At 45.6% G+C, this 24,986-nt stretch overlaps 1 protein-coding gene across 5 annotated transcripts in view; it reads right to left on the bottom strand.

Moving 5' to 3' along the window:
- Window positions 1-24,986, bottom strand: part of vps13d (vacuolar protein sorting 13 homolog D) — a 223,510-nt gene that overhangs the window by 158,396 nt on the left and 40,128 nt on the right. For all 5 annotated transcript variants that reach the window (XM_083919727.1, XM_083919728.1, XM_083919729.1 and 2 more), the window contains exons 13-18: window positions 24,700-24,882; window positions 15,173-15,303; window positions 14,989-15,043; window positions 3,094-3,273; window positions 305-435; window positions 89-221 (exon numbers count right to left, since the gene is read on the bottom strand). In XM_083919727.1, coding sequence (XP_083775853.1) covers window positions 89-221; window positions 305-435; window positions 3,094-3,273; window positions 14,989-15,043; window positions 15,173-15,303; window positions 24,700-24,882 — 813 coding nt within the window. The remainder of the gene's footprint in view (window positions 1-88; window positions 222-304; window positions 436-3,093; window positions 3,274-14,988; window positions 15,044-15,172; window positions 15,304-24,699; window positions 24,883-24,986) is intronic.

The raw sequence follows: 24,986 nt of genomic DNA, 5'->3' as shown, positions 1-24,986 counted from the left end.
AGCTGTCTTAGAAACCTCATTAGGCAAAATAATGAAGATTTTCAGGTGTATCCCTTTTAATTTTTATTTGGTAAACTGGTTGTCTTACCTTGAGAGTTTGTGAGGAGAATCCTCCCTAAATCCACAACTACAAGCATCGGGTCCTCTGACTGGAAGTCATCAGGAAAGATCACCTGGGGTGCACATATATCCAGTCTCATGGTCCAGCGCTTACTGTTTTCCTACAAAGCAAACACATCAGTTGCATTAACAAATGATTCAACTGTCAATTATTTCAGGTCACCATTCAGCTATTCTGTCTTACAATAAACTCTCCCACGAGTAGCTGATCAATGGTTTGTCGGATCTCTGCCTTGGTCTGCATCTTCAGCTTGTTGTACTGCCTTCTAGCAGCCTCTGCCACTCTCAGCTCCAGCTCTGACTGATAGCCAAAACCTGAGGATCAAAGTTACAAAAGTATCAGAAATAAATTATACTAGTTGTACAGAGTTTAAAATAACGTTTACTTTTACATTCAGAGAGAAGATTGTTTGCACAAGTAAAAATAGTGAAACGGTATTCTATCAACTAAAGTTTCACAGGCTTTAAAGAGAGGTTCATCCGGGTCTGTCATTTTTGCCACAATGACACTGTGCAGTCCACGTATGCTAGCCTGTGGGCCGCTCAATCTGTTGTCATTGAGTCAGTGCTATAACTGCCTTTAGTATGCAAGTGCATTTAATAATGTGACCTACAGTATGGCATATTTTAACAGTGAATTCTAAGAGTAAAATTTGCTTATAATCTGTGATTTCCAGCAGTGCATTAGAGGTACCCTGAGATATCATAGCTTATCATATGTCAAAAAGTATAAGTATGGGTTGTCATTCTGTATTTTATTCATATAACGATCACACTCTTTTTATGTAAATTTAGCCTACTAATGTTACCTGAATGTTTACCGTAGCCATGGCAACAACAATAAGCCATAAAGATAAAATTTGGCACTTTTGAACAAAACCAATTACAACTACCAACAGTCATATCCCTCTGGATCTTACCCATGTGTTGTAACAAGTTATAATATCAAAATTAGGAGCTTAAATCCTTGGGGAGACACGTCTGGTCCACTTCAACGCTGCTGTGTAGAAGAACACAAAATCTGTTCCCTGAGTTTAGTAATCTGTTTAATCAGTTTATTAATCTGTTTAATCAGTTTACTACATGGCTATTTTTTTCTTGATTGACACAATGAGGGATCCATAGAAAGGAGGTGCCCTGCCTCATCTTAGAAATGATTAAACCGCATGTTAACTTTGAAGTAATCAGATCGGCATGTCACAATGTCAGGGAAAAAGATAAAACTTTTCCAGACTTCAGTCCCAGACTCCATTTTTTTCATACATCTTTTGATAGTAGGAGAATTAAGAGGAAACCCACACAAACACAGTCTGACAATGCTTTTTAGACTTAAAAAAATAAATAAATAATCAAAGAGTATGCAGTATGTTTAAACATTCCTACCTCTAACTTTAATTTCTATAAGGTGGCCATGTCCACCTACAATGTGAAACTTGAATTTCAACAGCCTAAATAAACCTGTGAATGTTCTCATTTGTCCAGGTCATCATTATCCCCAAAAGCAATTTCAGTTAAAAGCAACTGGACTTGGTTATTTGTCTAGGAAGACGTTTCACCTCTCATCCTAGAGACTTCATCAGTTCATGTACACATCTCACCAGGCGAATTTGTCCAACAATCGTATGTGGAGATCCAGGTATTTAACCTTTCACAAATCAGATGTCGTCACTGGAGCCCTTTGTGCTCGTTCCAACGGCCGTCGTTAGTGGGAAGTTGGTTTCGACTTCGTTAGTGCTCTACGACAGCCGTTTGAGTCACAGTAGGCCACTTGTGAACAGTTGTTCTTTGAGGTTAGATTGGTGAATCTCCTGGGAAGGGGATGAAATTATTAATGCTGCCCTTTCATCTGCTGTCATCTTTCATTTGCTGTCTGTTCATCTGCTGTCCGGTGCATTGGACAGCAAGTTGTGAGGGCGCCTCTCAGATGTGTGCGTTCTTCCCCTTGGGCATGTGAGCTTGTGGATACGTTTTCAGCTTTGTGTTATCACAACCTGGGGCAACCCTAGCTGGACCTTTGTGAAAAAGGCAGCTGCTTCGAGAAAGAAAACCAAAGTGGTTGAAAAAGAAAAGAAAAACAAGATAAACAACACAGTCATCCCGTATGTGGCTGGGGTATCAGTGAAACTCAGGAGGATCTTCAACAAACACTGCATCCCTGTGTATTTCAAACCCAGTAACACATTCAGACAGAGACTAGTACATCCCAAGGACAGAACACCTCAGACTCACAAAAGCAATCTGGTTTATGCTGTCCAATGCAACGATGAGTGCAAAGATCTCTACATTGGAGGAACAAAACAACCATGGCATAAACACATGGCCCAACAAGGGAGAGCTAACTCCTCAGGCCTGAACTCTGCTGTCCATTTACATCTCAAGGAGAAAGCCCAATCGTTTGATGACAACAATGTCAACATCATGGACAGAGAGGACAGATGGTTTGAAAGAGGAGTAAAAGAAGCGGTCTATGTAAAAGTAGAGAAACTATCGCTAAACAGAGGAGGAGGTCTGAGGCACCACTTATCTCCAATTTCCAATGCTGCCCTTTCATCCCTTCCCAGGAGATTCAACAATCTAACCTCAAAGAACAACTGTTCATAAATGGCCTCCTGTGACTCCAACTGCTCTCGTTAACACCCAATAGAGCACTAACAAAGTCGAAACCAACTTCCCACAAATGACTGTCACTCTAACGACGGTCGTTGGCACTTGGAACTCAAAGAGTTCCAGTGACATCATCGGCCTTGTGAAAGGTTAAATACCTGGATCTCCATACCAGATAGTTGGACCAGTCCCAGCCTGGTCAGATGCGTACATGAACTGATGAAGCCTCTTGGATGAGAGGTGAAACGTCTTCCTAGACAAATAATTAAATCCAGTTGCTTTTGACTGAAACTGCTTTTGGGTATAGTCTAGATAACCATATTTATAAAACATCTATGCACTAAAAAAAGGCCAGATTTCAGTACTTACCTGACGTATGAACTCTTCCTTTATAGAAGAACTCGGTCACTTTTTTGATTGCTTGTGGGTTGAAGATGATGTTCAATGGACAAGTGTTTACTTCCAGCCTCCTCTCAAACTTACATCTCACAGGGTTACGCTCATAAATCATTTCAAACACTGGTGATGATGAGCACTCTGCATTGAATCCTGACAACACACACAAACATTTTTTTATGTATAAGCAACAATCTTGTCAGCGAAATCTGGTGGGAGTATGGTGCCTTTTTACTCATACGGTCTGTCCCATTATTCCCACATCCATACTGTACAGATATGTTGTATTTTGTAAACAAAACTATATCTTCCACCTGCCGCAAAGTGGCCAGCAGGGTTACTTCTAACGGCGTTACGTATTTAAAATACAAAATACAAGTAACTTTATTCCGTTATAGTCAAAGTTTAAATTGGTGTATTCAGAATACAGTTACTTTCTTAAAAAAGAACATATTACAGATTACTTTACTGCAACACGCAGGTGGGGCCGTGGAAGCAAGCCGCTACGGTGGCTGTGTGTGTGTGTGTGTGTGTGTGCGTGTGTGTGTGTGTGTGTGGGGCCTCTCGCCGGCAGAGTCGGAAAACACTCCATCGTCTTAAACTGCAGTCGACCCCGGTAATGGCTAACTGCTCCGGATAGGAGCAGATCTACTTCTCCGGTCCTCGCTTATGAGTAGAACAGCAAACAGCAGCTGCCCCGGGTACTGTCATCAGTGGGCACCAGTGTTAGCCCTCCTGTGGTTTCCCTGCTGTGTTTCTCTAACAGCAGCAGCTGTGCTCAGCCTTTCTCGTCAGATTCACAAACTTCTTACCGATGATTTTCAGGCCACAACTCATATCTATTGTGGCGGATATGGTTGTAGTGCGCACTACATTACTGCAACCTTTGAAAACATACATTTTGGTAGTAGGGGAGATAAGGTACAGTTGTAACACGGGATGGTTGTAAAGTGTGTTTTTGACATTAAAAATTTTATCAGTATCATTTTTGGATACTGTACTGATATTAAATATCATGAAAATCAAAACATATATTTTTAGAATCACTGTTTTGTAAGCTAGAAATAAAAATCTCTAACATCTGCCAGAGTAGCAGTCAAGCTAGGCCACATGAGGTCAAAACATGGCTGAAGGTCCAGGGACGGTTGTAACACTCATAGACTTTATATAAAAATGGACGTAGCCTCACCACCACCCATTTTCTCAACTTGATCCAATCGTACTCGCCTCTGGGAGCCGACATCTTGTCAGACTTTGACTTCTCATTTTCTCTTAACAAAAAAGGGCATTGATGTGACGTTGGGGGGAGGGAGATACGTCCGTCTGGCTGACCAACGGGAGTGGGAGTCCCATGTCTCTAGTGGAGATAACACTGGCTCAGCGAGTCAAGTGCAGGCACTCCCGTGTCTCTAGCGGAGAGTACACCGGCTCGGCAGGTCGAGTCTCTAGCAGAGATTACACTGGCTCTGGGAGTAAAGTGCAGGCAGCCAGCATTTATGATATATGATTTAAACTGATATTACACACAGTACCATGCCCATAGACTGTAAAACACTGACCCTCACGGCCTGAATCCTCCTGGTACTCCAGATTAGCATCTAGTGTATGTGCCATCGATAGTAGGCTGTATTGTAAGTCATGGTGCGGCTATTTAATTAGCATAACAGAGCTAACATTTACACGGTGTGTTCATAAACCATCTGTTTGTACAGTTGATCGAAGAGCAAACAATCTTGTCACTTATAGAAACACCACCGCAAGAATGAGCGCAGTCCATGTTGAGATGACAGAGTTAGCATGCTAATCCTGACAACTAGCCTCCAAGGAGAAGTGACGACCGGGGGCTAGCTGTCACTCAAGAGGCCGTGCCCCTAATTATTTATAAGCATTAACCTCCAATAAAATAAAAACTAGGCTGGTACAAAAAAAATTCACTCTCCTAAGTGTTGTTTCTTGGAGATATGACCTAAGCATGCAGACTAGAATGTTTTTTTGTAACAAGCCTTAAATAGGTTTTATTATGCTGTGATAAACAGCCTATTTAACATGAGGGTCAATCAGAAATTGCTTTATTGTGCAAACCACAGGCCACTCAGAGAACTGCAGTTTTTGGCACTTCCGTATTGAATCAACCAGGAACTCGCTGAGCCGGTGTAATCTCCGCTAGAGACACGGGACTCCCGCTCCCACTCCCGCTTATCTAGTGACGTGTTCTGTTAGCCTAGCTCCCGGGTGGTGGAGCTAACTTGAGCTAATGTACTGGAGCCCCACAGGGCACAGTGCTGACCCCACTTCTCTTCACCCTGTACACCTCCCACTCGAAGCTGTGTCACATACAGAAGTACGCAGATGACATAGCCATCGTGGGATGTAACAGGGGTGACAGAGAGGAGGAGAATCGGAGTCTGGTGGGGGACTTTGCTCTCTGGTGCCACACTAACCAAGACGAAGGAGCTGGTCATTGATTTTGGGGGGTCCAGGCCAAGACCACGACCAGTCCTGCTAGAGGGAGCTGAGGTGGAGGCTGTGGACTCATACAAATAATAATAAACTGGACTGGACAACACACACCAGCCACCTGTACAGGAAGACACAAAGCAGGTTGTACTTCCTGAGGAGACTGCGGTCCTTCAACATCTGCAGCAAACTGCTGTTGAAGTTTTACCAGTCTGTGGTCATCAGTGTCCTCTTCTACACTGTGGTCTGCTGCGGCACCCCTTCCAGACTGGATAAACTGATCAGACGGGCCGACTCGGTGGCCGGCATTAGGATGGACTCGCTGGTGACGGTGGCAGAGCGGGAGGACATTAAACAAACGAAAAGACTAGGCCCAAGAGCCTGGTAGCCTTTGTCCTGAGCGCATGGTCACAGACAAAGAACTGCCATGCAACTCTCCCCCTACAGGTCACACCCAGGTGGGACCCCAAACTGTCAGCCTATTGGCTGACCTGACCTCTGGTGATGACATCACCATCATGTCTAAAAAACTGTAGGACAGCCTCCTGCTCATTCTCTTTCTTGGATCCTCTCTTCTTGGATCCTCTTTCTTCGAATCTCCTCACTCGACTCGACTCTCTTCTGCTGGATCCAGGGACCAGCTGCCTGCTGCACCTAGGCACTGTATTGAGTAGGATCATCAGCCAGGTTAACCAACCGGTTACGAACCCAACTGAGCAGAACAAAGAGTGATCTTTTTCCTTTCTTTGTCTAAGAGCAACAACAGGGACAAGAACCTCTCTCAACCAGCTTCTTTCACAAGGACCAGACACTGGCATCGAAGCAACCCAATTATCTTTCCCATCTCATGGACTGGTGACTAACCAACAACTGGGCATTATTACACGTTATAAGACTTTATGAACGGCTAAGCACAGAACTGTGACTTTGTCACGACTGATGATTGTGTGATTGCGTTGATTCAGTTAAGTTGAAAGGTTTTGTTAGCAATGCTCCACAATCTCTGAAGGGGTCCAAGCCATACACCCCTCCTCCTTGTCTCATTAACACACGCACACACAAACACATTTGTTGTTTAGCTTTAGTTTATTGTGTTTTGTTTGTGCATTTATTAATTTGTTAATAAATGTTTGTGTTTAAAATATGTCTGTTTATTTAATATTATACAAAACTGAGTGAGCCAGCCTCTACTAAGAAAATAACTTTTTAATCTTTCAACTGAGTAAACTATTACATTTCTCGGTGTTCAACCCTTAATTAGTAGTTTAATATATTTAATGAGACTTTTATATTATAACTAGAGTAATTTGTATTATTATCTTTGGTAATTATTGGTGGGAGCTAATATTTACTTAATTAACGATCATTTTATTAATACTTAATCTCAAACTGAACATGATTCAAGGAATTTTTTCTTTTTATATTTAATTTGATAGTCACACATTTGATCCAGTTAACCCAGAGTACCTACACAAGTGTGAACTAAAAACAATGTACCATATAAACATGTTCAACTAGACCATTGAAGTATGCTAAAAGTATTCCAGAACTATTTAGAATAGAATAGAATGACTTTAATGATCCCAGACTGGGAAATTATTTTGTAACAGCAGTAGTGGGTCAGCAAATAAAAACTTTGTACATAACATAAATAGAATCCAATAAATACATAGTGTATATATACAGTGCACAGTGTGCTATAAACAATAAACAATAATATATACAACAAAATATGCAAAATATACTATAACAATAATAATATATACAAAACAAAACAACAACAACAAAAACAGTAGAGAGAGGGAATGTTAGGATGCAGCGTCTGTATCTGGGCAACAGCGGAGTGGATGACGTCACAGGCCAGCGCTGCATCAGCTGAAGGAGGAATGTACACACCGATAATGAATCCCCGGGGCAAATAATAAGGCCTCATCCCCACAGTCAACAGTTCAATGTCCGGAGTACAGAGACGTTTCTTCACATGAATGTGTCCGGGACCACACCACTTCTCACTCACGTACAGTGCAATCCCTCCTCCTTTTTTCTTTCCGCTGCTCGTCACGTCCCTGCCCGCCCGAACAGTGCTGAAACCGGGAATCGCCACGCTGTGGTCCAGGATGTGTGAGCGAAGCCATGTCTTCGTGAAACACAACACACTGCACTCAAGATATTCCCTCTGATCCTTTATCAGCGCGGCGAGCCCCTTGTTCCCCAGAGACCTCATGTTTCCCATGACGATCGCCGGTACAGCCGGTCTGTGTCTCCTCCCCTTCACCCTCCGTTTCACTCCAGCTCTGCAGCCACGGCGTCTCCTCTGCAGCTCCTTCAGGACCTCAGGTCTAGCTTCGGGCAGCAGTACAGGTTCACACAGCGCAATCAGCGGGTCGCGTGTGTAAACAATGCGCTCAGTGATGCGATCCTGGCCCTCCGTTGCTAGGGTTAGCAAAACCATCACAAAAACAAAAACAACACAAAAAGTGCCGTGAAAGTTAAAAAAAAAGAAAAAAAAAAGAAAGGTGTTCGTCCTCTCCCATTCTCCGGAGAAGAATCGCCAAAAGTTGAGCAAAAACCAGAACACAAACACAACAAAAACTTTTTAAAAACTTAAAAACTTAAAAACCCACGGGAGCTGCTGTTACAGGCTGCCACCTAGTATGGCGCCATAGCAACACATACATTACTACAATACATTACATAATAAGAATAATAAGAATATATTACTTTACTTGAGTAATACAAGGGAATACATGACAGATTACATTTTAGGACATGTAATCAGTAATCTGTCGGGGAATACATTTTAAAAGTAACCCTGCCCACACTGGTGGCCAGTGACTGTGTAAGTAGCAACTTGCTACCATCTTTGCGCCCATGGATGTGTGGGTCTTAAAATAAGGTGTGACATCCGGTTTGGCTGAGATGGAGTAGGTGTGTTGAGTCTCACTCACACAACTTTTGATAATTTCATGTTTCAGGACCCTGAAAGTCACAGCAAATAGTAATATTTGTCTTGTTTGACAGACACAACATCGAAATACGTATGTCGACGTATACGACCAGTCATGCTGTAAAAGACCAGGGGGCAAAAGTTAGTTCAGCATGGCAGCCATCGTTCTGTTAGAGCTACGCAAAGCGCTCTGCGGTGGTTTTAAAGCTTCCATTTCAACGTTCGAAGCAAAGCTGGACCATGTCCTACTCTCAGAAGATAGGCTCCCTCAAGGTAAATGCAAACTTACAAGACATGAGCCTACAGGCACTGGAGGACTCCTGTACCAAGCTAGCGACGAGCAACACTAAGCTCTTAGCCAAAGCTAGCGACCTGGAGTCCCGGAGCCAGCTGAATCATCAACATCAGAGTTGTCGGCCTACCTGAATCAGGGGAGGGGCACGGTCAACAGCCTTCCTTGCAGAGCTGCTCATGGAAGTTTTCGACAAATGCGTCCTGGAATCATCGCCAGAATGTGAACGGGTCTTACCGCACACTATCCCAGAAGCTGAAGCCAGGGCAGACAACACGGCCATTCATTATCAGGCTGCACAGGTACCAGGTGAAGAAGAAGATCATACGCGAGCGAGGCCCGGGCCAGGAGAGGCAAGCTATAGTACAGGGGCTCTCCCGTCTCCATCTATGGGGACTACGCGCCGCAGGTGGTGGAACAATGCCAGAAATACTGAGGTTGTTGGAGCTTTACAACCTGGGCTTTAAACTTGCATTGTCGTTCCCTGCCAGGCTTGTCATCATGATGAAGGATGGAGGGAGGCCCTCTTCGGTGACTGAGGCTTAAGACTTCACAACATCCACCCACGCGGAAGAGACGGGATGAGCCGCTGTCATGCTATCTGCATAACCGGGTGTTGATGTGATGCCAACTGTATAGCTGTTACAGGTTAGCTTAACCAGCTTAATCAGGTTATATCTTTAACCAGCCCCGGACAGGCCAGAGTTAATTATTGGAATGCGGTATTTGTAATTACAGTCCTGACGGGGTGGTTGATTATCTGTTAAGAGTTTTGAACAGAAATCGCTAAGCGGCCATTTCAACACATTACGGACATGATCCGATGTTTTTTGATGTGTTTGAATTCATGTTTTTTCATCTTTTTTTGTGCCTGCTTCCACTATTATGTGAATTCAGACTATCCTTGACGGCTCTCGTGCCATGTACTGGAAGCTCGTCTACATGTGGATTTCAGTTAATTATTATAGAGATTTATTTTAATTTAAATTTTTATCACCAAACGGCAGAAATATCTGAAGTATTCTTATTTTGTGTTATTCCTTTAGTCAAAGGGTTCTATTAAAGCCTGACACTGGTCATAAACTAATGTATAGTGGGGACCTACATCAATACAGCCTATACATATGATTACATATAAGCAGGCATTCTATTAATCTTATTTGATGTAGAGAAATATTTTCAAGGCTTGCCTACCTTAAGACTCCTTGGTGCCCTCGGCAGATTAGTATAGCTGTTAGCTGCGAGCTGGAGAGCTCAGATTATGTTTTTTGCTATGGGAGTAGCACTCAGATTGGTCACAATGTTATTGTTTAATTCCCTTTTTTTCTTTTTGTGTTCTGTTTTATTCTTCCTACCCACTCTCTTCCTCCACTTCACTACAGAATACTTTAGACCATGCAGTGTCATTCTAACTTATTAGTATTGTTCCTATGGCTAATGCTGTAAAGCAAGGTCCTGGAGTGTGTATAGTTTCCTTGAATAAATGGTCATGAACAACGCGATCAAAATCGGTAAGGTCTTGACACAGTTAAATCACGTTAAGGGGGATGTGATGTTCCTGCAGGAAACACATCTCAAATCAGCTGACGCAGGGATGAGCCACTTATTCTATCCAAATTAGCACAAATAGTAAAAACATATGCATCAAAGCTGGGAATTTCAGATCCCCATTTTTCATCCATAAGAAGAGGTAAAATGACGATTACGTTGTATTTTAAAAACTCAGATCTGTTGCCACAATTGGGAACACGTCACTGCGGCGTTGTAGAAATACGAGGTTTGGACCGGCTTGGACTAGGAAATCATATTCTGAAAGGACATTACTTCCAGACTTAACAGCCAGATATGCTGATGACCTTATCTTGTTTATTACAAACAAAGGGGGGGGGGGGGGGGGTGCTGATATCTTAGCTTTATCATGGTATAAATTGAATATTCAGAAAAGTTGCTACTTGCTGCATTTTCCCAGCTTGGGATCAATAAAGTATTTCTAGTCTATTCTATCACTCCCACAATCCATTTTTCCCTTTACAACAGCTGACAAGGGGTTCAAGTATTTGGGGTTGTTTATCACCAGCTCCTTTAGGGCCCCATTTCAATAGAACTTCCAGCCGCTATTAGACAAATGCAAGTCAGACTTATCTAGATGGGCGGCCCTCCCCCTATCCCTTGCAGGCCTTGCACTCCCTAATTTCCGCCCCTACTTAAGGGCCTACAACATTAATAAACTTTTATATTGGCTCCGCGGTGAAGTTGCTGACGACTGCAAACCCTGGGCTCATACTGAGATAACATCTTCTTCCTGCTCTTTGCATTCTACAATTTGCTCACATCTCCCAATAATTGCCCATAACCTAATCCTGTCATCACCAATACCATTAAAATCTGGATCAAGTTCAGGAAGCAGCACGGCTTGCAAAGTACTTCAACCCTTGCCCCAGTTTGGAATAACTATGCGTTTCTCCCTTCCTGCACCGACCCTACATTTCGCATATGGTCAGATAAGGGCCTCAAAACGCTTAATGACCTGTATGACGAAGGTGTTTTTACGCCTTTTCTATTCTATGTCGGACAAATACAGCCTGCTTAATTGCCACTTTTTTCGGTACCTTCAAATGAGATATTTTATCCAAAAGCAATTCCCACATTTTCCAAACCGGCCATTTGCACCAGGCACAGCCTATTACAGTGGAGGGTGCTTCATAGAGTCCATTTAACCAAAGATAAATTGGCTAAGATATACCCTTGACAAAGTGATGCTTGTAACCATTGAAAGCAGTCCCCAGACGACCCCGCACACATGTTCTGGACGTGCCCGAATCTTGCTGAATTTTGGTCTGATATATTTCAAACCCTCAAACAGGCTCTTCCTCTCCGGGAACCATCACCTTATCATGGTGGAGAGGTTTGTGTGTTCCTGTGAACCTGAGGGCTGTGTTGTCTGGAGCCTAGTGCTCCTGGTAGGGTCTCCCATGGCAAAGTGGTCTCAGGCGAGGGGCCGGACAAAGAATGGTTCACAAAGACTCAATGGACAAACGAGGAAGAGAGACCCTGCCCGGAGGAATGTTTTGGTCACTCCTGGCATCCCTGTGGAGGTTGGAGGCATTGAACCGGAGTGGGCAAAGTTCAAAGCTTCCATTGCTGAAGCTGCAGCGGTGAGCTGTGGCCTCAAGGTCTTATGTGCCTCAAGGGGCGGTAAGTGTCGAACGCGGTGGTGGACACCGGTGGTCAGGGAAGCTGTCCGACTGAAGAAGGAGGCCTTCCGGGATATGTTATTCCAGAAGACTCCGGAGGCAGTTGCAAGGTACCACCAGGCCAGAAGGGCTGCAGCCTCTGCTGTGTCAGAGGCAAAGCAGCGGGTGTGGGAGGAGTTTGGAGAAGTCATGGAGAAGGACTTTCGGGGCGGCACCAAGGTGCTTCTGGAAAACCATTCGACATCTCAGGAGGGGGAAACGGGGAACCGTCCAAGCTGTTTACAGTAAGGACGGGACGCTGGTGACCTCAGCTGATGAGGTAGTCGGGCGGTGGAAGGAGCACTTTGAGGAACTCCTTAATCCGACTAACATGCCCTCTTTTGTAGAGGCAGAGCTGGAGGCTGATGGGGAATCATTGTCAATATCCCTGGCGGAAGTCACTAAGGTAGTCAAAAAAACTCCACAGTGGCAAAGCCCCAGGGATTGATGAGATTCGTCCAGAAATGCTGAAAGCTTTGGGTTCGGAGGGGCTGTCTTGGTTGACACGTCTGTTCAACATTGCGTGGAAGTCTGGGACAGTGCCAAGGGAGTGGCAGACTAGGGTGGTGGTGCCTCTGTTTAAAAAGGGGGACCAGAGGCTGTGTGCCAATTACAGGGGTATCACACTACTCAGCCCCCCTGGTAAAGTCTACTCCAAGGTGCTGGAAAGGAGGGTTCGTCCTATAGTCAAACCTCAGATTGAAGAGGAACAATGTGGATTCTGTCCTGGATGTGGAAGAACGGACCAGCTCTTCACTCTCGCAAGGATCCTTCAGGGGGCTTGGGAGTATGCCCATCCAGTCTACATGTGTTTTTTGAATCTGGAGAAGGCATATGACCAGGTCCCTCGGGAGATACTGTGGGAGGTGCTGCGGGAGTATGGGGTGAGGGGGTCACTTCTGTGGGCCATCCAATCTCTGTACACCCAAAGCGAGAGCTGTGTCCGGATCCTCGGCAGTAAGTCGGATTCGTTCCCGTGGGGGGTTGGCCTCCGCCAGGGGTGCGCTTTGTCACAAATCCTGTTCATGATTTTCATGGACATAAAACTAAAAGTAAAAACAAATGAAATAATTCAAGGAGGAATAAAAATTAAAAAAAAGGAAAAATATAAATGAAAAAAAAGAGGGGGGGTCTCACCTTCCAGGCACTAGGAGGTGTCCTCAGCATAATCATCACTATCAAGACTATTATTATGAGCCAGCAGTGGGTCCCAAACTTTATAGAATGCTGTCAAAAATCCCCTCTGTGAAAACCTTAAAATTTCTAACCTTAGACATTGTAAAATTTCACGTATCCAACCATTATGCGTTGGAGAAACAGGTTTCCATTTAAGGAGAATGTTAAGTCTGGCGAGCAGGGTGGTAAAGGACCAGCACAAGGCCGATGATGTCACTGGAACCCTTTGTGCTCCAAATGTCGTTGAAGTGACAGGAGGCCATTTGTTGTTCTTTGAGGTTAGATTGTTGAATCTCCTGGGAAGAGATGAAAGGGCAGCATTGTAAAGTGGAGATAAGTGACCTTCTCCTCTGTTTAGCGATGGATTCTCTACTTTTACATAGACGGCTTCTTTTACTCCTCTTTCAAACCATCTGTCCTCTCTGTCCAGGATTGGGACATTGTTGTCATCAAAGGAGTGGGCTTTTTCCTTGACATGTAAATGGACAGCAGAGTCCAGGCCTGAGGAGTTAGCTCTCCTGTGTTGGGCCATGCGTTTATGCAGTGGTTGTTTTGTTTCTCCAATGTAGAGATCTTCGCTGCATTGGACAGCATAAACCAGATTGCTTTTGTGGGTGTGTGGTGATCTGTCCTTGGGATGTACTAGTCTCTGTCCGAGTGTGTTACTGGGTTTGAAATACCTAGGGATGCAGTGTTTGTTCCTCCTGAGTTTCACTGATATTGATCTGTGCGTGGGTTTTCTGTATACCCCAATGTGGATGCTCCTGTCATTCTCCATATGGACGTCACAGTCTAAGAAAGGCAAACTGTTGTCCTTGACTTCTTCTCTGGTGAATTTGATGTTTCTGTCCACTGAGTTATATGTTTGGTAAAAGTTGCACCTCTTTGGCTTGGTGTTATTCCTTTCAAGGAGTTCAAGGCCTTGTCCTCTACCTCCTCCATGTATAGATTTGCCACGATAGGGGATACTGATGAACCCATGGCACAGCCGTGTTTTTGTTTGTAAAAAATGCCATTAAACTGGAAATATGTTCTGTTCATGCACAAATCCAGAAGTTGGCAAATGTGGTCTGGTTTGAGATTTGTTAGGTTATGTAAGGAGTTGTCCTGTGTGAGCCACTCTCTTACTGTGGCCAGAGCCTCCATGGTTGGATTACAGGTGAACAAGAAAAGTCACGTTGTAGGATACCATGGTTTTAACTGGATCGATTTTTAAGTCTCAGACTTTGTTCACAAAGTCTATGGAGTTTTGGATGTAGTGTGGGGTGTTGTCTACTAGTGGTGCCAGGATATTGGCAATGTTGTAAGAGACTGAGTTTCAGATTATATTTAAAGGCACTAAAGTAAAGTCTAACAGGTAAAACCTGAGGATGATATCGGAGTTTAGTGTGGGGTGGCTTCCCTGTGGGGGAGACTGGGCAGTTACACTACAGCAAAGCGTAGTGATGAAAAAGCATCACAAATAATGTTTAGAAAAAGAAAAATACCCATAGATCAGAAAAATGGAACCCTCAAAGAATGTCGACTAAACTGCCCATATTGTAACATACTGTTACAAACGCCACTAGCAAGTCAGAAATGGTGTGTGAACTAGTTTACCTATGTTCAAATATATAATAGCCCATATAAATCCAGATTGGTACACTGACAGCTTTAATAATTAAATCCGAAAGCAACTGAGATAGTCACAATGTCACAAGTTCAGAGAAAGTATTATCTAATATTGTTTGAATTGAAAAAAAGGAAGAAACCAAAAACCTTACCAGAAGTACTGCTGGGCTGGCCTGACGGTTGGTTAATGGCAACAACAACTTTATCCTACAACAAATGACAGGTGTTGGAAACGCGAGAAGCATGACAACATACAGTAGAAATAATATGAATATGATGTATTTGAGGAGCTGCAATTCTCTTGAGAAGCCTCCCAACCGGTCAATCACTACTTACGGTTTTAGGAGACACCAAGACAGGGAAGATGGTGCCCTGAGTAGTCAAGTCCCTCAAGAACAAACCACCCAGCTTAACAGACAGCAGGGAAGACTCGGAGCGAGGAAGAGACTCCAAAATGATCTTCACCCCTGTGGAAGCCAGGTGACAGTTGATGAAACCAAGTCAGTTGAGTCTATCGAGTATGTCTGTATTTTTTTTTTTTCTTTAAACTTAAAAGCAGCATCATATGCACTTCTCCGTTTGTTTTCCATGTTGAGGGTGTTTGCATGAACACTTCCTTCGCGCAAACTGTCGCTGAAGCTCTCCTACTCTTTGTTTTGCTCTCGTTACCTGGCGCCAGATGTCTGCCTCGGTCTTGCGCATCCTCGGTAGTGCGGCCCCTGGTTACCGTAAGCCGTAGAAAAGCCGCACCGTTGTATAAGCCTCAGGGACCAGAACGAGGGGAAAAAGTAGCGGCTTATAGTCCGGAAATTACGGTACACATTTTTACAGATGTACAATTTTATCAGCGATAAGGTCCTGTATCATGGTGAGTTATCAGGATAATCGTGAATATCAGGATAATAGTGAATATCCTATAAGAGTGACTAGACTGGCGAATAAACTACAGTTCAGTTTTTTCTCTAACCGTAAGATTAATTTGAACACAGCCCATAAGATAGGGTTGAAATCCAGTAAAGTTTTCTTTCATAATATTTCGTTCGATGTCTCACTATGGTATGCACGCCTCGCTGCAGCCCTCAGAAGCATTTATCTCCTCACGCCAATCCTGATTGGCTGGTGAAAGGTGTCCATCCACCATAGGTAGTCCCACCTACCTTAAATAGCTCATGCGGACGGCACCACCTCTTCTCACTCGGAGCAAATCTCGCGTCCAGGGCTAGCTAGCTTAACTGTCCACAGACAGATCTTATTTAGCCCCTGTCGCCAGGCGCTGCTAGCTTTGGATATTTTTCTGCTTTGTCGGTCACAACCCATCGAACTCGGTGGTTTCCTGCCCCTCCAAGGCTCGGTCAGCACTGCTCTCGACGCCTCACCACGGCTGTTCGAGCGCCGAGCATTAGCACACCAGCTAATCTCCCAGCTAACTGCCTGGACTCCCTGCCTGCACACCCGCTCGCGCGGAATGGAGGCTAAACCCCCTCACACCAGAGGGCACGGAGACTCCGGAGCTAGACTCTGTGGCTGTGGGAATAATATATCGTGCATGGATCAACAACAGGTGTGCTCATCCTGTCTGGTGCTGGAACACGCCCGGGCTGCTATCGATGTCCCCGGCTTGTGTCCACAATGTGCTGTGTTCACCAAGAAGAGTCTCCGCAGACGACTAACCCGCCAGGCTAGCCTGTCTGCACATGACCCCTATCTCCCTTCCAACGGTGCCGCCGTCGACGGTGAAAAGGAGGTGGGGGTCGCTGCGGTGGTGGCAACGGAGGCTAGCGCCAAATCTTTCTCCCCCGCTGGAGAAAGACGTCCCGGAATTGGACTATGGGAAAGATGACAATGGCGCCTTGGAACTCCTTATATCAGAGAATGAAGAAGAGGACGACATCTTCATCACTCCGACCCGGGCTGCAAAGGTCGCCTCTCGGGATGGAGACGAGTGTAGCACACCAGCTTCTCCCTCTCCCGGACATGCTCGAAGTGTGCAAACGCGCTGCTGCCCAGTTGGGCATCCCCTGGCCTGCTGTCGTAGCTGAGACCGTCCGGTCACGCTATGAGGGGAAGAAATTGCCCTTGGCCAAGAGCGCAGCAAAGCAACTTCTTCCCGTCTTCCCAGCCAGAGCCCGATTTCCGGGGTCTTGTCCCCCGACTGTGAGGCGATGGAGTGCCTGGGTCTCCTCCGTATGCCTCCTATGGAGCCACTCGTTGCAGCGGTCCAGGCCACCGGAAGAGCGCTGGGGACCATGGTTCTGCAGAAAAGAGCGCGTTGGCTCAACCTCGCCAACCTGTCAGACGGGGAGAAGGATGATGTCCTGGTCCATTGCCCCAGAGGGGATTTTTGACTCCGCGTTAGCATCGATGCAACGACGATGTGAAGGCAAAAAGGAGGATGATGAGGCTCCCCGGCTCCTTCCCCGCCTGCGCAGCGTAAAACCTTTGCGCAGGCTGCTTCCCAGGTTCGCAGTTCAAAAGGAGACCAAAACTATTGAAGCCCCAGCCCGTCCCACCCACCGTGTCCGGTCGGCCCGGCTGGTTTAAGAAGCCCTCGGCCCCAGCTACAGTTTCGCTGGCACAGCCCGCGCAAGCTGCTAGCAACCAGGCGCGAAAAAAGAAGAGACGCGCCCCTCTCTCTACCGGTGTTGCAGTTGGAAGTTCCCCGTTCTTTAGCTCCACCTGTTTGGCTTCTGATTGTGCATTTAGGGGCCCCCCAAGCCCCTATCTCCCAGCTGCCACGGACCGTGCCAGGGCAGACCGGTAGAGACGGACATTTGACAGCGGAGGGTTCAGCGGTTACCCCTCTTTCATGTCTACAAGCACGCACACACACACAGTTTTCAAAGAAAATGTCCCGCTGTTGCATCCAGGCCGAGACCCGAGGGCGCAGCTAATAAAAACCAAAGCCATTAAAATAAACAGCGTGGTGGCGGCACCCGCTGTCTCCCCCCGGCAAAAAGCCGTAGCTTTCCCCTGGGCAGGGGTGGCGAGGTCCCCGTCACTGCGCTGTCCTCCTGGGCCAAGGTGCACAGCACCGCCCGGGGGTCATGTCAGTATTCCACAAAGAGCGGGCGCCACCTCATCGTGGTTGGGCCCTCTCATAGTGGAGGAGTTGCAGCGTGTGTCACCTCTCTGCCGCAGGGGGGAGAGATGGGCCGCACCCGCAGCTCCACTCTGGGTTCTGAGGATCGTTCCCCCACGATTCGCAGGCATAATACACTCCCTCAGGGAGAGTCAGCTCATGTTTTAGAGGAGGAAATCCTCTCACTGTAAAACAAAAGGAGCAGTGTCAGAGCGGTTTTTACTCCATGTATTTTCAGGCCCCCAAAGGAGGGGGGGGGGGGGTATTCGCCCTGTCTGGATCTACTTGCTCTTAACAAATATCCCAGGAAATACAAGTTCAGAATGCTTACACACAACAATTGGTTCACTTCTGTTGATCTGAAAGTATCGTATATACAGTGCCTATCATAAGTATTCACCCCCTTGGATTGGAAAAAACTCTTTAATGTCAAAGTGAAATCAGATTTCTACAAAGTAATGCCAATGAAACAAAATTATATAAAGAAAAATAATTGTTTGCATAATTTTTCCCCTTTTAAATGTAATGGTCTAATTTAATAGAGGTTCATCCAATTGGTGCCAATAGTCTCACAAATAGTATAATGAAGATCACCTGAGTGGTGTGGGTGTGGCTCAAGTGATTGAGGTATATAACACCTGTGTCTGAAGGGTCCAGAGACTGGTTGATCAGTATTCCTGGCTACCATTACACCATGAAGACAGAAGAGCACTCCAGGCAACTCAGGGAAAGGGTTATTGAAAGGTACAATTCAGGGGATGGATACAAAAAAAATTCCAAGGCATTGAACATCCCCCGGAGTTCAGTGAAATCAATCATCAAGAAATGGAAGCGATATCGCACATGTGTGAATCTGCCTAGATCAGGTCGCCCTCGTACTCTGAGTGACCGTGCAAGCAGGAGACTAGTGAGAGAAGCCACCAAGGCCCCTATGACTACTCTGAAGGAGTTACAAACTTCAGCTGCTGAGATGGGAGAGACTGTGCATACAGCAACTGCTGCCCGAGTTCTTCACCGGTCAAAGCTTTATGGGTGAATGGCAATGAGAAAGCCAATGTTGGAGATTGAATGAATTCATGTTTTGATCTCGACTAGAGTTCGCCAAAAAGCGTGTGGAAGACTCCATGGTCAAGTGGAAGAAGATTCTTTGGTCTGATGAGACCTAAGTTGAGCTTTTTGGCCATCAGACAAGACGTTATGTTTGGCGAAAACCAAACACTGCACATCACCAAAAACACAGCATCCCCACTGTGAAGCATGGTGGTGGCAGCATCATGCTGTGGGGAGGTTTCTCAGCAGCCGGCCCTGGAAGGCTTGTAAAGATAGAGGGCAGAATGAATGCTGCAAAATACACCGAAATCCTGGGGGCCAATCTTTTCCAGTCTGCAAGAGAACTACGGCTTGGGAGATGATTTATTTTCCAGCAAGACAATGATCAAAAGCATACTGCAAAAGCTACACAGGAATGGTTTAAAAAGAACCAGGTAAATGTTCTGGAGTGGCCGATTCAAAGCCCAGACCTCAATCCTATAGAGAATTTGTGGCTGGACTTGTGGCTGTTCATGCCCGATACCCACGCAACTTGACAGAGCTTGAGCAGTTTTGCAAAGAAGAATGGAGCAAAATTGCAGTGTGCAGATGTACACGACTGATTGAGACTTATACACACAGACTCAGTGCTGTGATTGCAGCCAAAGGTGCATCTACTAAATACTGACTTGAAGGGGATGAATAATTATGCAAACAATTATTTTTCTTTATATAATTTTGTTTCATTAAACTCTTTAATGTCTTTAATTTGACATTAAAGAGTTTTTTCCAATAAATCTTTTTGTGAAAAAAGCCCTATATTATTGACCATGATTGATTTATGAAAGCAATAAAAGGGTAAAACATCCAAGAGGGTGAATACATATGATAGGCACTGTATGTATTTCCACTTTCCGATCCATCCTCCCCACAGAAAGTATCTGAGGTTCGCTTTCAGGGGGACTTGCTACGAGTACTGCATGCTCCCATTCGGTCTGTCTTTAAGTCCAAGGCTGTTCGTACGGTGCACCAAAGCAGCGGTGGCCCCGCTGAGACAGCAGGGTACCCGCTTGGCTACACATCTGGACGATTGGCTGCTTTTGGCAAAATCGAAGCAGGAGGCCACAGCGCACACGCATATTCTCACACGACACTTATTCGATCTGGGTTTTGTGATAAATGCGGAAAAGAGCATGCTGTCCCCGACACAGGAAATAATATTTCTGGGATAATCCCTGGACTCAGTGACTTTCACAGCACGCCTCTCGGGGGAATGCGTGAAAGCTTTCAGGGCATGTCTCGCGCTTTTCCTTCCGGGCAAATCTGTTCAATTCAGATTATGTCTTTGATTACTCGGACTGATGACATCCGCCATTCTCTTAGTCCGTCTCAGTCGCCTCTACATGAGAGAATTCCAGCTCTAGGTGGCCTCATGCGGGCTGGATCCCGTGCGTCATGGCGCACGGAGAGTGTTGGTCACACCGGGGTGTGTCAAGAGCGCTGCGCCACTGGCGAGCCCCTTCCTTCCTGAACTGCGGGGTACCCATGGGCCCCGTTCTGTTCAGGAAGGTGGTCACTACAAACGCCAGCCTGACAGGGTGGGGCAGAATCCACGAGGCCCGATCGGTGAGGGGCCGCTGGGGTGTGGGCATCCAGCAGTCTCACATAAATTTTCTGAAACTTTCAACTGTGTTCCTATCCCTGAAACGCTTCCTTCCGTCTCTTATTTGTCATCATGTCCTGGTGAGGACAGACAATACGGAGACGGTGGCGTAGATCAACCGTCAAGGGGGGTTACGCTCCCGTCAGTTGCACATGCTGGCACGCAGACTGATCCTGTGGAGCTGTCGTCTCCTCTCCCTTAGAGCGACGCACGTCCCGGGAGCTCTGAACATGGGCGCGGACCTGTTGTCCAAGAGAGCGCCAGTATATGGGGAGTGGACTCTGCACCCGGAGATTGTGGAACAGATCTGGGCCCGTTATGGGCGGGCCACGGTGGACCAAGACGGCGTAGATGCACTAGCGCACGCCTGGCCACGCAAGCTTCTTTACGCGTTCCTTCCCCTGGCCTTAATACCCCCACTTTATTCAGAGTAAGGGACCACGGCCACACGCTGATTCTGGTAGCTCCGCATTGGCCTGAGATGCACTGGCCGGCGGAGATTTGTCGGTTACTGTCCGCGCAGCCCTGGCAGCTCCCGCTGCGCAGGGACCTGCTATCACAGGGGGGAGGGACGGTCTTCCACCCGCATCCAGAAAACCTGGTGCTTTGGGTTTGGCCCCTGAGTGGCTCAATCTGTCAGCTGTGGGACCCCCACAGCGTGTGATTTCCACTATACAAAGTGCTCGAGCCTCCTCCACTAGGTCTCTCTAAGTGGAGGGTGTTTGAGGGGTGGTGTCACAGAGACGGTCACATTCCTTTTCAGTGTCCAGTGGGAATGATATTGTCATTCTTGCAGGACCTGATTGACAAACAAAAAGCCTTCTCCAGGGTTAAAGTGTACCTGGCGGCTATCGCAGCCTGTCACGTGGGATTTGGCAGGCAAACAGCGAGCCAGCACCCGCTGGTATGCAGTTTTATGAAGGGAGCGCGCAGGCTTCTCCCCACAAAGCAGCGCCAGTCCCACTGGGTCTAGGAGCCAATTGCTTTGGCCTATACAAGTCAGGGTCTGCAGCCACCTGTGGGCCTGCGGGTGCACTCGACTCGGGGCTTGGCCGCGTCCTGGGCCTTATTCAGGGGAGTTTCTGTGAAGGACATTTGTGCTACAGCGAGCTGGTCCTCGCCTCTCACTTTGGTCCTTTTCTATATGCTGGACATCTCCTCCCCGTGCGTGGCGCGCAGTGTTGCTGTCCTGATTGGAACAGAGTGCTTTTCCCTGTGGGTTGGTGGACGCTAGATAAGACTGTCTGGCAATACAGGAGCAACCATTTCCCATAGTGAGACATCGACCGAAATATTATGAAGGAGAACTTTCTCTGAGTAATATGAGTGAGATGTCTCACCAGACAACCCTTCTTGCTTGGGCGAGTGAGAAGAGGTGCTTATTTTGAATGAGGTGGTGCAGTCTGCATGAGCTATTTAAGGTAGGTGGGACTACCTATGGCAGATGGACACCTTTCACCAGCCAATCAGGACTGGCGTAATGAGATAAATGCTTCTGAGGGCTGCAGCGAGGCGTGCATCCCATAGTGAGACATCTCACTCATATTACTCAGAAAACCGGGGTTATGTAAATAACCTAAAGTTTTAAAATCCAACTTTAAACACGATTTAAAGCATAGTTTGCATCTTTATTTTCCCACTTGGTGTCCTTTAACAACCATCTTTTATATTTTTCTTTATGAAGCCTGCCCTCGGAAAACTTGCATCGACCCATGACACTTTCGCTGCCGTGAATAGGTTGCTTACTCAATGACACGTAATGTAAATGAGAGTTGCAGTCACAGGGTGAACGGTAGCCATGGTAACCCAATACCATTCTACAGCCAGCATGATTAGTTTCACATCATCTACAAGTCGGATATGACAGTGTTTCCCACGGACCAAGTAGCAATGTGTGGTGCAGGCAGGGCCGTACGGAAACCTTTTGAGCGGCAGGGTCTCTGACCTCTCCCCTGTAGACACTCTGACAACAGATATCTGAACAGCTTTTATCTGAATCAAAATATGCAAATATACATAACTATATGTCTGAAGTTTAAAAAAGACATATCTTTGCTATACCCACAATGTTTCTTGGAACTGAATAATCAGGATCGATTTTGAAGTTTATAGCGTGATCAGGCTGACATTTATGTGATTAAGACATCTATTAGGCTATACTTGTACATATTTACGTGGGACACATTAGAGCCACCCAGTCCCTTTGATCTGCAGAAATACCTTTTTATTTGACTGAAATATCTTTTTGGCACCATGACGGAAATGACAGACCTTTTCTTTATTATCGTGTTTGTTTAGACAATCTTTAACCAGGCTAGGTGTCTGACAACAATAACAGTGTTATTAAACACAGTTTAACGAGACTGATCAGTAGGGATGTAAGGATACACTGACTTAACTCCCCATTGGATTCCATTCACGATACAGAGTTCACAATATGATGTTTTTAATAAAAAGGGATCAAATTTACCGAATATATAGGCTATTCTCTTCTCTTTTTCAAATTTAAGAACGATTATTTCTGAGGTATAAACTGCAAAACAGTGCACAATTCCTTTTCTTTGTAAAAGTTAAACTGAACATTTATATTTTTTCAAATAACAAAAGCAATAATTTAATTAAAAAACAAAGAAACTAAGGCTTGGCCTGTGGTCCTACAGCAGTTAGGAATGTTTTCTAAGGAATATCAGCATATCTATTTTCAGAAGCTGAGATCTCTGCACATTCACAAATGAGTGTTTACATGGACATGAATATCCAGTTTATGAGGCTTATGATCATTTTCAGGATATGGTGTTTACATGAGCACAGAGAACTCAGGTTATTCATATTCCCCTTACACATGATGAATACCATTCTGTTAGCAGAGGCGCTGTTTACAGAAACAATCCAGCTTTAGGTAATACTAACTAATTACTAAAACTTAACTTAACTGCTTATTTGTTCTCTGACCATCAGCAGCTACAGCTGTCTGCTTTGAGTTAATCCCCCCGTCTCTCTTCACCTGCACACACACACAGACAAGCCTCTGTAGGCATTCCTTCCCGTCATTATCTTACTGGCTCACAAGCCTTGTTAGAAGCCGGACCAAACGTCACAATTCTTTCACAGACATACAAAATTTCACAACCATAATAACGCTTTTTAGGAAAGTGATACTTTTATTCCACACCTTTCTAAAACCTCTGTGGATATAAAGTAAGATTATGATCAACCGGTCAACCATCAGACTGTTATCTTTTTGGTATCTATGGTTGAATCAAACCGGCTACTATCCGGATGCTTTCATGGTAATATTGGATATTTTTGCATCAATTTGAAAAAGAACCTTGATTTGTAAGGTATTAAATTGACTGGATTAGCCAAGGTGTATTGTTTCTTAATTCGCAAACATACACTATATCACAATGCAGGTGTGGTTAGGCAGGCAGTGGTATCAGTGGCACCCGTGTGGAGAGTTTGGAGCGCTTTAGAGCTGATTTGGACACGCTACAAGGTAGACGCTGGATACAACACTGAGAAAGGAGTCTTCTCACCAGGGATGTGATAAAAGGACTTAATAAAAGCGGTCAAAAATCTCTACAGACATTTTGGAAATTATCTTAGTACACACACACATTGAGGCACCATGGAACACCACAGAAAAAGTCAGCGAATTTGATGGACTTTTAAGACAAAGTAAAAGAAAAAATCTTCAAGGCTGTAGCCTGGATGCCAAGGCCAGGCTATGCCCATGCTGTCATCATCCACATGATATTTGTGTATGCTGTTGCTACAATGTATAAAAGGTCCCTGGAGACGGACCCTGCCCTGACCATCATCAGAGGGGACCAGCCAGCCAGCTTCTCCGGGCTGGGGAAGGAACCACTGCCTCCTACTAAAGCTCCGACTGCCAGTCAGAGGCGGCAAGCTGAAACTTTCTTGAGTCAAGTACTGCACACAGCTTCACCCATGTTGGCCGGCTCACCTTTATAGAGAGGATTTGTTATTTACTATGTTGCGTTTGGTTTTTACCATTTAAATACCCAAGCTTCATATAAACTCAACAACAACACTGAAGAGCTGACTGGCCACCACACTGCTCTTATGTACCTGAGAATTCTAACTGGATGACCCCGCTCTCGTGAAGCGCGTCCCCCCTCCTGTCCCGGTGGAAGAGCGTGACTCCACCCTTCTCCAATAACAACTCCAACCGGGCAAACAGGTGATCTCGCCGGGTGAACGTGTTCAGAGTGTGAGAGTCCTCCAACGGGTCGAACAAGTCTTCTGTCTCTGCTGGAGAGGCATTATATTATAAAGGTCAGCAGACAGAATGCCAAATGATAACTCTCTCTGTTCCTGAAGGAATAAGATTTGAACCAACACTATAGGATACAAGA

This window comes from Echiichthys vipera, assembly GCF_963691815.1.
Source record: "Echiichthys vipera genome assembly, chromosome: 9".
NCBI lineage: Eukaryota > Metazoa > Chordata > Actinopteri > Perciformes > Trachinidae > Echiichthys > Echiichthys vipera.
The sequence above is the reverse complement of the archived record's forward strand: the minus strand, read 5'-3'. Positions and strand labels throughout refer to the sequence as shown.